Here is a 15774-nt window from a genome sequence, read left to right on the forward strand (position 1 = left end):
GCCGCCGACCCCGCGCCGGTGAGACTCTACCGTGTCCACAGTATGTAGCAGAGCATGGCGTCCATGATGAGACGGGGCCGGCGGCGCTGCTGCACCCGGCGCGGCTGCACCGCGCGTGCGCCGCCGCCGGCCTCGCGCCGCTCTACGCCGACGCGCCGTCCGCCGCCGCCGACCCCGCGCCGGTGAGACTCTACCGTGTCCACAGTATGTAGCAGAGCATGGCGTCCATGATGAGACGGGGCCGGCGGCGCTGCTGCACCCGGCGCGGCTGCACCGCGCGTGCGCCGCCGCCGGCCTCGCGCCGCTCTACGCCGACGCGCCGTCCGCCGCCGCCGACCCCGCGCCGGTGAGACTCTACCGTGTCCACAGTATGTAGCAGAGCATGGCGTCCATGATGAGACGGGGCCGGCGGCGCTGCTGCACCCGGCGCGGCTGCACCGCGCGTGCGCCGCCGCCGGCCTCGCGCCGCTCTACGCCGACGCGCCGTCCGCCGCCGCCGACCCCGCGCCGGTGAGACTCTACCGTGTCCACAGTATGTAGCAGAGCATGGCGTCCATGATGAGACGGGGCCGGCGGCGCTGCTGCACCCGGCGCGGCTGCACCGCGCGTGCGCCGCCGCCGGCCTCGCGCCGCTCTACGCCGACGCGCCGTCCGCCGCCGCCGACCCCGCGCCGGTGAGACTCTACCGTGTCCACAGTATGTAGCAGAGCATGGCGTCCATGATGAGACGGGGCCGGCGGCGCTGCTGCACCCGGCGCGGCTGCACCGCGCGTGCGCCGCCGCCGGCCTCGCGCCGCTCTACGCCGACGCGCCGTCCGCCGCCGCCGACCCCGCGCCGGTGAGACTCTACCGTGTCCACAGTATGTAGCAGAGCATGGCGTCCATGATGAGACGGGGCCGGCGGCGCTGCTGCACCCGGCGCGGCTGCACCGCGCGTGCGCCGCCGCCGGCCTCGCGCCGCTCTACGCCGACGCGCCGTCCGCCGCCGCCGACCCCGCGCCGGTGAGACTCTACCGTGTCCACAGTATGTAGCAGAGCATGGCGTCCATGATGAGACGGGGCCGGCGGCGCTGCTGCACCCGGCGCGGCTGCACCGCGCGTGCGCCGCCGCCGGCCTCGCGCCGCTCTACGCCGACGCGCCGTCCGCCGCCGCCGACCCCGCGCCGGTGAGACTCTACCGTGTCCACAGTATGTAGCAGAGCATGGCGTCCATGATGAGACGGGGCCGGCGGCGCTGCTGCACCCGGCGCGGCTGCACCGCGCGTGCGCCGCCGCCGGCCTCGCGCCGCTCTACGCCGACGCGCCGTCCGCCGCCGCCGACCCCGCGCCGGTGAGACTCTACCGTGTCCACAGTATGTAGCAGAGCATGGCGTCCATGATGAGACGGGGCCGGCGGCGCTGCTGCACCCGGCGCGGCTGCACCGCGCGTGCGCCGCCGCCGGCCTCGCGCCGCTCTACGCCGACGCGCCGTCCGCCGCCGCCGACCCCGCGCCGGTGAGACTCTACCGTGTCCACAGTATGTAGCAGAGCATGGCGTCCATGATGAGACGGGGCCGGCGGCGCTGCTGCACCCGGCGCGGCTGCACCGCGCGTGCGCCGCCGCCGGCCTCGCGCCGCTCTACGCCGACGCGCCGTCCGCCGCCGCCGACCCCGCGCCGGTGAGACTCTACCGTGTCCACAGTATGTAGCAGAGCATGGCGTCCATGATGAGACGGGGCCGGCGGCGCTGCTGCACCCGGCGCGGCTGCACCGCGCGTGCGCCGCCGCCGGCCTCGCGCCGCTCTACGCCGACGCGCCGTCCGCCGCCGCCGACCCCGCGCCGGTGAGACTCTACCGTGTCCACAGTATGTAGCAGAGCATGGCGTCCATGATGAGACGGGGCCGGCGGCGCTGCTGCACCCGGCGCGGCTGCACCGCGCGTGCGCCGCCGCCGGCCTCGCGCCGCTCTACGCCGACGCGCCGTCCGCCGCCGCCGACCCCGCGCCGGTGAGACTCTACCGTGTCCACAGTATGTAGCAGAGCATGGCGTCCATGATGAGACGGGGCCGGCGGCGCTGCTGCACCCGGCGCGGCTGCACCGCGCGTGCGCCGCCGCCGGCCTCGCGCCGCTCTACGCCGACGCGCCGTCCGCCGCCGCCGACCCCGCGCCGGTGAGACTCTACCGTGTCCACAGTATGTAGCAGAGCATGGCGTCCATGATGAGACGGGGCCGGCGGCGCTGCTGCACCCGGCGCGGCTGCACCGCGCGTGCGCCGCCGCCGGCCTCGCGCCGCTCTACGCCGACGCGCCGTCCGCCGCCGCCGACCCCGCGCCGGTGAGACTCTACCGTGTCCACAGTATGTAGCAGAGCATGGCGTCCATGATGAGACGGGGCCGGCGGCGCTGCTGCACCCGGCGCGGCTGCACCGCGCGTGCGCCGCCGCCGGCCTCGCGCCGCTCTACGCCGACGCGCCGTCCGCCGCCGCCGACCCCGCGCCGGTGAGACTCTACCGTGTCCACAGTATGTAGCAGAGCATGGCGTCCATGATGAGACGGGGCCGGCGGCGCTGCTGCACCCGGCGCGGCTGCACCGCGCGTGCGCCGCCGCCGGCCTCGCGCCGCTCTACGCCGACGCGCCGTCCGCCGCCGCCGACCCCGCGCCGGTGAGACTCTACCGTGTCCACAGTATGTAGCAGAGCATGGCGTCCATGATGAGACGGGGCCGGCGGCGCTGCTGCACCCGGCGCGGCTGCACCGCGCGTGCGCCGCCGCCGGCCTCGCGCCGCTCTACGCCGACGCGCCGTCCGCCGCCGCCGACCCCGCGCCGGTGAGACTCTACCGTGTCCACAGTATGTAGCAGAGCATGGCGTCCATGATGAGACGGGGCCGGCGGCGCTGCTGCACCCGGCGCGGCTGCACCGCGCGTGCGCCGCCGCCGGCCTCGCGCCGCTCTACGCCGACGCGCCGTCCGCCGCCGCCGACCCCGCGCCGGTCAGAACACTATATTTCATTTCTCTCACCTAACTTACGGCAAACGCTGAACATGTTCTACAGGTATGACCTGTAGAAAATTCTCAGTTTTTGCCAAATACTTTGAATACCGGTGAGTCTTAAGGGCGTTCCCTCCCTGCACCAATGACCTGCGATTTGAATCCATTCATATTATGATAGTTTCTAAAACCTATCATTTTATCAGCATCGTTTTTAAACAAAATAGTATCTCATTCAATTACTTACAGTTTATTGTTTCAGTGATATTTGGCATCAAAGTTGAACAATTTGAGGGTCAAAATCTGGTTTTTTGGTCATAACTTTTGTTTTAATTAGTTTAAAATTAAAATCTGTCTTGAATTTTTACAAAAGTCAAAGGTAAATCCAAACGTCGATTTCATGTATGCAACACCCATCACTAAAATCAAATTTCGATAAAAGTGTTTTTTTAGACCATATTTAAAAAAATCATTAAAAAATAAGTTTTTTTTTTTTTTCAAAATATGGCTTTTTCGAATAGAGATAAAAGATTGAAAAACCGATGGATCTGTAGTGCAAATTTAGGAGTTTCAACTCAAAACTTGTCAAAAATCGATGAAAACCGTGTGGAGCCCCTTAATTCTTTTTACGGAAGTTTTATCACTCGTTCTATCACCGACGCTGCAGTTAGCGTGCAGTATTCAGCAATTGTTTTATTTTGTATCTTATTGCTGAGAGCTGTGTTAATATAGATATGTACTATTATATCCTATTCGCGTTCGAAGTGGTGAATAAAGTGAATTATCTCTTAATTATTATGCAGGAGGAGCAACGAAGATTCCTATTATCAGTGGCGCTGGAAGCTCGCCTGTCTCGGTTCCTCAAGCGCTGCGCCCACGACTGGGCCACAGGCAGCCATCATGGGGTCGGCTGCACGCTTCCGTTTCTGGTACTCTCGAACAACTCTTACTGATTTTTTTTATACCACATCGGTGGCAAACAAGTATACGGCCCGCCTGATGAACAACGGTCACCGTAACCTATGGATGATCTATGGTCTTTGGTATAACCTGTCTCTTCTCTTCACTATAAGAATTTCGAGAGATATGGTACATTCTTCTTTTACCTTAAGAGGCCTACGCCTTGGAAAAATACTACAACTCAAATTATGAAGAAAGTATAGGTAATTTTAACTAACTGTTTATTATATATAATACTTTGACTTTAATTTGAGCAAGTAAAAGAGCCAAGACTTAAATTAATTGCGTGTAGTAATATATACGTGGGTAAACCCGTTTTTTTTTGTTTAAATTTGGTAAATTTCGAGTGTTTGTTGAGTTGAGATTTCTCCATATAAAGTCACTAAGGTACATCTAAACTGGTAAGGTCCGACCGAGAACGATATTTTTGTCTCGGCCGAGAACGAGACCGAGACCGAGATTCAATTTGATTCTCGGCCGAGACCGAGACCGAGAATTTATAAAACAGCGAAAAACATGCAATTTTTGCAAAAAAAATGTTTTCATAACCGACATTCGCCTATTAATCAGGAATCCAGGAGCATGTCGGGCCGTGTTTAGATGTTTGGTTCCGTAACTACCCAAACCTACCGCACCCCTTACCTATCTACCGTAGCAAAATAGACTACATCAGTGATAAACAAGTATACGCCATACGGCTCGCCCGATGGTAAGCAGGCGCCATAGCTTAAAGAGAAATATCGATAAAGAACCTACCAAAATCACTAAAATCGGTATACCAAACCGCCGATGTAATCAAAGGGTAGCTAAAAACCGATTGGACCCGAGTGCGCGTAAAGGGTAGATAAATTAAAAATCTGAGTCTCGGTTTCACCGAGAATCTCGGCCCATTTTGGCCGAGAGCCGAGACCGAGATCTCGGCCCGATTTTCGGCCGAGAATGCCGAGACCGAGACCGAGATCTCGGTCGGACCTTATAAACTGGATGTTTTTAGATCACAATAGGCCTGTTAAAGCAAGTAACAGGGAGAAAATATTAATATGGCCTCTTAGGGAGGAAATTTGATCGTATATTTTTACGAATTACCTGTTGGAGTAGAGCGCCCTCATGCATAAGCGTCAAGCGACGGAACCTTTTGATTGAGAACGACATTGTTTGTTGTTGGTTGACTTGAACTTGGTTGTTGTTACCAACGTGTGTGTTGTTGTAGACAATATTTTTTGCAATTTTATAACAAATATTTGTGATAATCCTGTAGGTGGATTGGTGTTGGCGCCGCGCCATACAATTAAAAGAGAACGCGAAAGAGCTCACTGCTCCGCTGTTCTCCTCTTCGTCTTTACCTGACAGGTGAATATATCTTAATTTATTTATTTTCATCATCATCATACTCCAACAGTAGAAATGAAGCCGCGCGTTATAGAAAAATCATTCTCCCTAAGGAGTTGTGAAATTTCTATTACCGTGTCGTTTCTCTTTCAATTGTGACATAATTGTTACTCTAGTTAGCAATATTTTCGCCCCACGTTGCACAACTGCTATTATTTAGTCAGTCGAACAAGTTCTCCACTAAAAAATAGAAATGACTTCGAATTACTATATTTTCATTGATAGTTTATAGTATAGGTAATATTTTACGTAAAAATGTATTAATATTTGTTACAGAAACGTAGTGCGGTGTCTGGAACACTGTGTACAACAGCTGACGCAGCTGACCGGCTTACTGGACGCCATACTTACTAAATGCTGCAACCTCATTGTTCCCGATGGTAAATATACTTGTTGTATTGTATTTAGTTCATCATCATTCCCTTGCCCTTTTCCCATTATTTGGGGTCGGCGCAGCAGATCATCTTCCTCCATTCCTCTCTATCAGCCGTCATTTCCATACTAATACCTTTCACTCTCATATCATTGTTCACACATTCCATCCATCTTTTCTTAGGTCTTCCACTACCATTGTATCCATCCACCTTCAGCATTTATAAATTTTCCCCTTCAGCCTGAGAGGCATTCGGGGATCGCACGTTGTGCCTGTGACCTGTCGCCACTTCATCCATCCTGCGTTAATCCTGTGCTGAACTGCTCTGTCGATCTCGCCATCTCCCTGAATGAGATCTCTCTACTTGTATTTATTTGTTACCTAAAATCCGATAATCTGTAATATTGATGAGTGTCTCTGGTTAAGAAAAATAATTTTGAAACTTTTTTGCATTAGTGCTCCGTATTTTTAAGTTCCGAGGCAAAAAGAGGGGTTTATAAGTTTCAACGCTATGTGTCTCTGTCCGTAGCTCCTAAACGAGTGAACCGATTTGGATGTGTGTTTTTAATTGAAAGAGGGTTTTCAAGCGATGGTTCTTATACATACTTGTTCTTCCAAAATCAGTCCAACCGTTTTAATCCCCGACGAAAAAACAACGTGTCTATCTGTCTGTTTGTGTGTATGTCTGTAGCTTTCGAACGGATGAACGCATTTAGCTTTTAGTTTTTTTTTGTTTGAAAGCAGAATTAGTCGGGAGTGTTCGTAGCCATGTTTCGAAATCGGTTTGGAAATCGGTCCACTATGTAGGTTTTTTTTTTTCAAAATTTAAATTTTGTTTTGTTTATTGACTTTTAAGGTTTGTAGGAGTTTTTTTTTTAATTTGTAACGACACCATAATATGTGTTCCAGCTCTAAGCGAGATTGAGGAGAAGTACAAGGGCGTGGGCACGGTGGCGCTGTACTTCCAGGTGGTGCAGTGGTTCCTGCGCGTGGGGCTGCTGCCCGAGCGGCGCCACGACCTGCCCTACCCGGCCAGCCAGCTCAGCGAGATATACACTAAGAGGTATGACACCACAATACTGGCTCCAGCCCTCAGCGAGGTCCAGCAGAAGTACAAGGGCGTGGGCACGGTGGCGCTGTACTTCCAGGTGGTGCAGTGGTTCCTGCGCGTGGGGCTGCTGCCCGAGCGGCGCCACGACCTGCCCTACCCGGCCAGCCAGCTCAGCGAGATATACACTAAGAGGTATGACACCACAATACTGGCTCCAGCCCTCAGCGAGGTCCAGCAGAAGTACAAGGGCGTGGGCACGGTGGCGCTGTACTTCCAGGTGGTGCAGTGGTTCCTGCGCGTGGGGCTGCTGCCCGAGCGGCGCCACGACCTGCCCTACCCGGCCAGCCAGCTCAGCGAGATATACACTAAGAGGTATGACACCACAATACTGGCTCCAGCCCTCAGCGAGGTCCAGCAGAAGTACAAGGGCGTGGGCACGGTGGCGCTGTACTTCCAGGTGGTGCAGTGGTTCCTGCGCGTGGGGCTGCTGCCCGAGCGGCGCCACGACCTGCCCTACCCGGCCAGCCAGCTCAGCGAGATATACACTAAGAGGTATGACACCACAATACTGGCTCCAGCCCTCAGCGAGGTCCAGCAGAAGTACAAGGGCGTGGGCACGGTGGCGCTGTACTTCCAGGTGGTGCAGTGGTTCCTGCGCGTGGGGCTGCTGCCCGAGCGGCGCCACGACCTGCCCTACCCGGCCAGCCAGCTCAGCGAGATATACACTAAGAGGTATGACACCACAATACTGGCTCCAGCCCTCAGCGAGGTCCAGCAGAAGTACAAGGGCGTGGGCACGGTGGCGCTGTACTTCCAGGTGGTGCAGTGGTTCCTGCGCGTGGGGCTGCTGCCCGAGCGCCGCCACGACCTGCCCTACCCGGCCAGCCAGCTCAGCGAGATATACACTAAGAGGTATGACACCACAATACTGGCTCCAGCCCTCAGCGAGGTCCAGCAGAAGTACAAGGGCGTGGGCACGGTGGCGCTGTACTTCCAGGTGGTGCAGTGGTTCCTGCGCGTGGGGCTGCTGCCCGAGCGGCGCCACGACCTGCCCTACCCGGCCAGCCAGCTCAGCGAGATATACACTAAGAGGTATGACACCACAATACTGGCTCCAGCCCTCAGCGAGGTCCAGCAGAAGTACAAGGGCGTGGGCACGGTGGCGCTGTACTTCCAGGTGGTGCAGTGGTTCCTGCGCGTGGGGCTGCTGCCCGAGCGGCGCCACGACCTGCCCTACCCGGCCAGCCAGCTCAGCGAGATATACACTAAGAGGTATGACACCACAATACTGGCTCCAGCCCTCAGCGAGGTCCAGCAGAAGTACAAGGGCGTGGGCACGGTGGCGCTGTACTTCCAGGTGGTGCAGTGGTTCCTGCGCGTGGGGCTGCTGCCCGAGCGCCGCCACGACCTGCCCTACCCGGCCAGCCAGCTCAGCGAGATATACACTAAGAGGTATGACACCACAATACTGGCTCCAGCCCTCAGCGAGGTCCAGCAGAAGTACAAGGGCGTGGGCACGGTGGCGCTGTACTTCCAGGTGGTGCAGTGGTTCCTGCGCGTGGGGCTGCTGCCCGAGCGCCGCCACGACCTGCCCTACCCGGCCAGCCAGCTCAGCGAGATATACACTAAGAGGTATGACACCACAATACTGGCTCCAGCCCTCAGCGAGGTCCAGCAGAAGTACAAGGGCGTGGGCACGGTGGCGCTGTACTTCCAGGTGGTGCAGTGGTTCCTGCGCGTGGGGCTGCTGCCCGAGCGCCGCCACGACCTGCCCTACCCGGCCAGCCAGCTCAGCGAGATATACACTAAGAGGTATGACACCACAATACTGGCTCCAGCCCTCAGCGAGGTCCAGCAGAAGTACAAGGGCGTGGGCACGGTGGCGCTGTACTTCCAGGTGGTGCAGTGGTTCCTGCGCGTGGGGCTGCTGCCCGAGCGCCGCCACGACCTGCCCTACCCGGCCAGCCAGCTCAGCGAGATATACACTAAGAGGTATGACACCACAATACTGGCTCCAGCCCTCAGCGAGGTCCAGCAGAAGTACAAGGGCGTGGGCACGGTGGCGCTGTACTTCCAGGTGGTGCAGTGGTTCCTGCGCGTGGGGCTGCTGCCCGAGCGCCGCCACGACCTGCCCTACCCGGCCAGCCAGCTCAGCGAGATATACACTAAGAGGTATGACACCACAATACTGGCTCCAGCCCTCAGCGAGGTCCAGCAGAAGTACAAGGGCGTGGGCACGGTGGCGCTGTACTTCCAGGTGGTGCAGTGGTTCCTGCGCGTGGGGCTGCTGCCCGAGCGGCGCCACGACCTGCCCTACCCGGCCAGCCAGCTCAGCGAGATATACACTAAGAGGTATGACACCACAATACTGGCTCCAGCCCTCAGCGAGGTCCAGCAGAAGTACAAGGGCGTGGGCACGGTGGCGCTGTACTTCCAGGTGGTGCAGTGGTTCCTGCGCGTGGGGCTGCTGCCCGAGCGGCGCCACGACCTGCCCTACCCGGCCAGCCAGCTCAGCGAGATATACACTAAGAGGTATGACACCACAATACTGGCTCCAGCCCTCAGCGAGGTCCAGCAGAAGTACAAGGGCGTGGGCACGGTGGCGCTGTACTTCCAGGTGGTGCAGTGGTTCCTGCGCGTGGGGCTGCTGCCCGAGCGGCGCCACGACCTGCCCTACCCGGCCAGCCAGCTCAGCGAGATATACACTAAGAGGTATGACACCACAATACTGGCTCCAGCCCTCAGCGAGGTCCAGCAGAAGTACAAGGGCGTGGGCACGGTGGCGCTGTACTTCCAGGTGGTGCAGTGGTTCCTGCGCGTGGGGCTGCTGCCCGAGCGGCGCCACGACCTGCCCTACCCGGCCAGCCAGCTCAGCGAGATATACACTAAGAGGTATGACACCACAATACTGGCTCCAGCCCTCAGCGAGGTCCAGCAGAAGTACAAGGGCGTGGGCACGGTGGCGCTGTACTTCCAGGTGGTGCAGTGGTTCCTGCGCGTGGGGCTGCTGCCCGAGCGGCGCCACGACCTGCCCTACCCGGCCAGCCAGCTCAGCGAGATATACACTAAGAGGTATGACACCACAATACTGGCTCCAGCCCTCAGCGAGGTCCAGCAGAAGTACAAGGGCGTGGGCACGGTGGCGCTGTACTTCCAGGTGGTGCAGTGGTTCCTGCGCGTGGGGCTGCTGCCCGAGCGCCGCCACGACCTGCCCTACCCGGCCAGCCAGCTCAGCGAGATATACACCAAACGGTATGTTTATACACTCTGTACAACTGTAGCGGGGCATTCTACGAGAATGTCGCTTATGATAATATGCGTTTGCTTTGTATGGCAACTACTACAACCAAATTCGCGAACCTCGAGAAAACACTGCCAATTTTATTTACTGCATATATTATATTCCATTTTTTTAAAGAGGGGTTAATGCATTATTTTATTTATACTAACCAGACGTGGACACGGGCCTGGGATGGTTATGTGGGACTCCCCAAGCTGATGAGACCCATGGGTTAGCCACTAACACCGCTTTGTCTCCGTCGCTAGAAGGCGAGGTCCCAGGAATGCCGAAATACTCTTCCGTCAGAATCTTCCAGACTTAGACCCGACTACGCGAACCAACATGAGTTTGATTTGTTGTTGCAGGCGAATGAAGCTGCAACGGCTACAGAGCGGACTGCCCAACGAGGACGCGAGCAAATCATGCTCGTTGCTCTACATCGATCAGCTGATCGAGAACGAGTTCGGCGGCGAGAGGATACAACAGTGAGTTTAGTCAGTTTTAGTTTCAAATAAACTCGTAATCAGCTACCTAAGCTCTTATCTTATATCTGACGGGACCCTTTAGGATACACTTCGACCCATTGGGATCTTTTGTGCAATTACCCCCACAATCCTAAGATCCTTCAGCTATTCAGGAGCTTCTCGACCATCTCCACGTATCGGATGATGAGGCTCATGGGTATGAAAATGAAAATGAAATATTTATTTTTCAAGTAGGCATATTACAATGCGCATATGAACGTCAAATAAAGCTACGCCGGCTCTAACCCTACGCCTCAGCCTCGAGAAGATTTCAGTCCCCCCTCAGTTGGGTGGGGGGTATCCACTATGGGACCGGCAAGAAACTCGGCGGGCAACTTCTTTTCAAAACATTACATCTTATAATTAACATGCATTAAATAACAAGATACAATTTAACATGCAAAAGTATTCATCAAAGAATATGAACAGACTAGGTACTCTATGGAAATTAATTTCAATAAATTATATTATTGCTTAATAATACGTCGTTCTTCTTCAGAGAAAACATATCAAATTGTCACAGAAGAAAAAGATAATATGAATCTCAATATCATTAAATATGTAATTTACCTACACAACATAAAATATAAAATATTTGATGTGCTTTCTTATCTGAACTGTGTCCTCTATACATAATACAATTATTTTAATTGCTATTCGTTTTTTGTAGTTTCTGGTTCGGGCCATGCATGTTTGTCTGTCAAATAGTCCTCGACTCTGTAATAAGCCTTTAACATCAATGTTTTTTTTAAGTAGTTCTTAAGAGCTGGGAGGGGTAATCTCAAAGCAGTGTCAGGTAACTTATTATAAAAATGAATGCATTGCCCAACAAATGACTTCTGTACTTTACGGACACGAAACTTCTTTATGGCAAGCTTATTTTTGTTTCTAGTGTTATAATTATGGATATCAGAATTCTTAGTGAAACAGTCTAAATTCTTAACAACATAAATTATACTATCATAAATGTATTGGGAAGCTACAGTTAAGATATTAATTTCTTTGAAGAGTTCTCTTACTGATTCACGTGTTCCTAAGTTGTAAATAGAACGAATGGCTCTCTTTTGTAATACAAAGATAGTCTGTATGTCAGCTGCTTTGCCCCAAACCAGAATACCGTATGACATTACACTGTGAAAATAACTATGATACACTAGGCGAGCTGTCTCAACATTAGTCAGTTGCCTGATTCTCCTAACGGCGTATGCGGCTGAACTTAATTTGCTTGCTAGTTTCTTTATATGAGGACTCCATTGTAGATTTTTGTCCAATGTTAAACCAAGGAACAGTGTTGTATCTACCATCTCTAAGCATTCATCATTCAAAAGTATTTTTGTATCGATTGGTTTAACATTCGGCAGAGAAAATCGAATACATTTGGTTTTCTTAGAATTAAGAAGTAAATTGTTGACAGTAAACCACTGCAGTACATCAGCTAACGTGCTATTAATTACATTGTAATCCGTAGATTTTCGGTCAACATTAAAAAGCAGTGATGTATCATCAGCAAAAAGTACTATTTCACAAAAGTTTTTTACTATATATGGCAAATCATTTATATAAACCAAAAACAGGAATGGACCTAAAATTGAGCCTTGTGGCACTCCTAATTGGACTACAGTCCCGCTAGAGCGAGTTTTGTTAACAACTACTGTTTGTGTTCTATTGCTAAGGTAAGAAGACATAAAGTTTAGGGCATTTATAGACAAACCATAGTGTTCTAATTTCAAAATGAGCGTTCCATGATCCACACAATCAAAGGCTTTTGAAAGATCACAAAATATGCCAATTGCATCACAAGAATTTTCCCAAAAATTATATATATGTTTAATGAGTACCGAAGCAGCATCGGTCGTGGAACGGCCCCTTGTGAAACCGAACTGTTTGCTTGTAAGTAATCTATGTCTGTTGAAGTGTCCCAGTAGATCATTTAACATTAGCTTCTCAAAGACTTTACTTAGTACAGGAAGTATTGATATGGGACGGAAATTGGTTATATCACTCGAATCACCCGATTTAAAAAGCGGTATGACTTTACTACATTTCATAAGATCTGGAAAGGTGCCTTGTGAAATTGAAATATTATATATTACGGCCAAGTAAGGTGCTATTATAGATAGATAGATAGATAGATAGATAGTCATTTATTCATCACACAAGGTAATAGGTACATTTAAAATATACATTGTGTACAAAATATCTATACTACTAACAAGTGTGACTAGTCTAGAATTTAAAAATTAATATTAATTAATAATAATTGCATTTCATTATTTTCACATTAACATTTCATAAAATTCACTAATGGTATACACAGTCTTGCTTAATAAAAGTTCTTTCACTTGAGCACGAAACACTGTCAGTTTTGATTCCCTTTTGAAATTTTCAGGTAATTTATTGAAAAGTTTACGACCAATTACGCCTGGCAATTTTTGTGTCATGGCGAGTTTGTGGGGACTTACACAGAGATCGTTTGGGTAACGATTCGGGCGCTCGGAGTCACCTTTCTTTTTAAACATGTGTATATTCTCCCGAACAAACATAATGCATTCAAATATATATTGAGCCACAGACGTCATTATTTTAAGGGTTTGGAAGTATTCTCTGCACGTATCTCTGTATCCCGCGTTCATGATCACTCTTATCGCTTGCTTTTGCATTTTCAATACTCTCTGATGGTCTGACGAGTTTCCCCACAGAATTATACCGTAAGACATAATGGAATGTACATACGCATAATAGGATTGGATTAGACATTCATGGGATATAATTGTACGAAGTTGTTTAAGGGCGTAGACACCACTTGCCATTTTAGCACATACATTGTCTATGTGTGTTTTCCATGTCATAGCAGGATCAATGGTAAATCCTAACATTCTAACCATATTTGAACTTTTCAAGCAGGTACCATTAGAGAGTTCAATTTTTACTTCGTCACTGATAGCAGTCTTACCGTTAAAAAGCATAATATGGGTTTTGTCAGAGTTTAAAATCAGACCGTTATCATCAAACCACTCAATGACCTTTTCCATTGTACATTTAATTTTTTCTGAAATTATTTCAGTTGAGTCGCCTTTTACGACTATAGTGGTGTCATCTGCGTATATTATAAATTTACCATCTATGTCTAATCCTGCAAGATCATTCATAAACAACAAAAATAGGGTGTTGCCTAACGCCGACCCTTGAGGTACCCCAACATTTGGAACTGTTCTTGGTTTTGATTTCATTTTCTTTCCATGTATTTCAATTTCCACTGTTTGTTCCCTGTTTGTTAAAAATGATTCTAAAAGTTGCAACTCAGTTCCATGTATACCATACAATTTTAATTTTAGCAATAATAATTCATGATCAATACTGTCGAAGGCTTTAGACAGATCTAAAAATATTGCGGCTACTTTTTGTTTCTTGTCTAGTGTATGTATGACGTCATTTGTAAGCTGCAATGCTGCTGAGGTAGTTGATCTTCCTTTTCTGTATGCATACTGCGAGTCACTTAAAATATTATTTGTTTCCATGTAGTTCATTATAGTGCGGGATATTAATGACTCAACCACTTTTGATATTGTAGGGACTATTGTGATCGGTCTGTAGTTTGTTACTAATGTTTTGTCTCCTTTCCCTTTAAACAGTGGACACACACGTGTTTTTTTAAGCTCTTTAGGATAATTTCCTGACACATAAATTGTATTAATATATCTATGACATGACTAATTACTTTAACTGATGTTCCCCATAAGTCTTCCGTTTTCTTTAAATTGAGTGACTTGAATGTTTTAACAATATTTACAGAGTCTACTTGACTAAATTCAAATGAATTATTACATTTCTTAACATTAGCACAAAGTAATGAATGGGCTTGAGCCGCAGAAGAATGTAAACATTTTGTGGTGTTAACGGCTATATTTGAGAAATAATCTTCGAATGCCGAGGCAACATCGCTGTTCGTCACTATTTGTTGATTATCTGATACAATGTTGACTTGACAATCGCGTGATTTACATTTACCAGCTTCTTTATTTATAATACTCCAAGTTGTTTTCACTTTGTTGTCCGACACTTTCAATTTAGAACTAATAAAGTTTTTCTTAGCAGTTAAACACACTTTCTTGAAGATTCTTGAGTAGTTTCTTACATAGTCCAGGAATTCTGAATTCTTGTTCAGCTCTCTCTCACCATAAAGTTCATAAAGTCTTTTTCTACTTTTGTGAATACCTACAGTAGCCCATTCACTAAACTTTGTTTTAACTTTTGACCCACTAATAGATTTCACTTTGAAATTGTTATTAAATTGATTAAGAATTACATTGAAAACATCTTGATACAAATGATTACAGTCATAATGCGAAAATGGTATTATAGACAAACTATGTTGAATTTCATTTTTGAATGATTCCAAGCGAGATCCAGTAATGGGTCTATATGTTATTGTTTGTGGAGTATCATGAATAACGTTTAAGAAAGCTGCCCTTTGGCCGCTGTGATCGGAATGAAAACAGTTAAATAATTTCTTATCTGTACATTCACAGTTACAAAAAATATTATCTAGGCATGTTGCACTAGTCACACCTACCCGAGTAGGTTCAAGAAATAAATTAAATAAATTAAATGATTTAAACAAACAGAACATTTTAACAGTATTACTAGATGACTCGAGCAAGTTAACATTAAAATCTCCACATAAAATAACATGTTTTTGGCCCTTGCATACTAAATTCAGAACATTTTCCATTGTAGATTCAAATATGCTGAAGTCAGCTGATGGTGGTCTATAAACACATACAATAATATATCTGTCTAATTCAACACATGAAATTTCTATAGTTCTTTCTATGGAATATTTTACAACATCTTTGCGCTCTTTACACTTCATACAATTTTTAACAATAATAAGGGAGCCACCATGAGCAGCAGATTTTCTGGCAAAAAAACTAGCTAATTTAAAATTAACATAATCAAATATCAACTGTTCTTGTTTCAACCAATGTTCAGTAATACACATAACTTCAACATTATTACTATCTAAAAATAATCCTACTTCTAATTCTTTGCTGGAAAAACCCTGAATATTCTGGTGAACAACGTTCATATTCAGGTGTTTTTCCGCTGTCTTACAATCTAGTTTAAATGAGGCATGGGGTCCTTGGCTTTGTCAGCTGACTGAGACTTATATATAACACTATTACATCTATTTGGCTCAATATTGAAGGCCAATAACTCCACTAAAT

At 49.7% G+C, this 15774-nt stretch overlaps 1 protein-coding gene across 1 annotated transcript in view; it reads left to right on the top strand.

The window, feature by feature from the left end:
* The window catches only part of LOC125231645 (protein ELYS), a 57634-nt gene that overhangs the window by 8805 nt on the left and 33055 nt on the right, over positions 1-15774 (top strand). Inside the window, exons 10-14 of the mRNA XM_048137129.1 lie at positions 3773-3898; positions 5188-5279; positions 5595-5698; positions 6601-6754; positions 10388-10507. Coding sequence (XP_047993086.1) covers positions 3773-3898; positions 5188-5279; positions 5595-5698; positions 6601-6754; positions 10388-10507 — 596 coding nt within the window. The remainder of the gene's footprint in view (positions 1-3772; positions 3899-5187; positions 5280-5594; positions 5699-6600; positions 6755-10387; positions 10508-15774) is intronic.

The sequence above is a fragment of the Leguminivora glycinivorella genome, chromosome 12 (genome assembly GCF_023078275.1).
Source record: "Leguminivora glycinivorella isolate SPB_JAAS2020 chromosome 12, LegGlyc_1.1, whole genome shotgun sequence".
Classification (NCBI taxonomy): domain Eukaryota; kingdom Metazoa; phylum Arthropoda; class Insecta; order Lepidoptera; family Tortricidae; genus Leguminivora; species Leguminivora glycinivorella.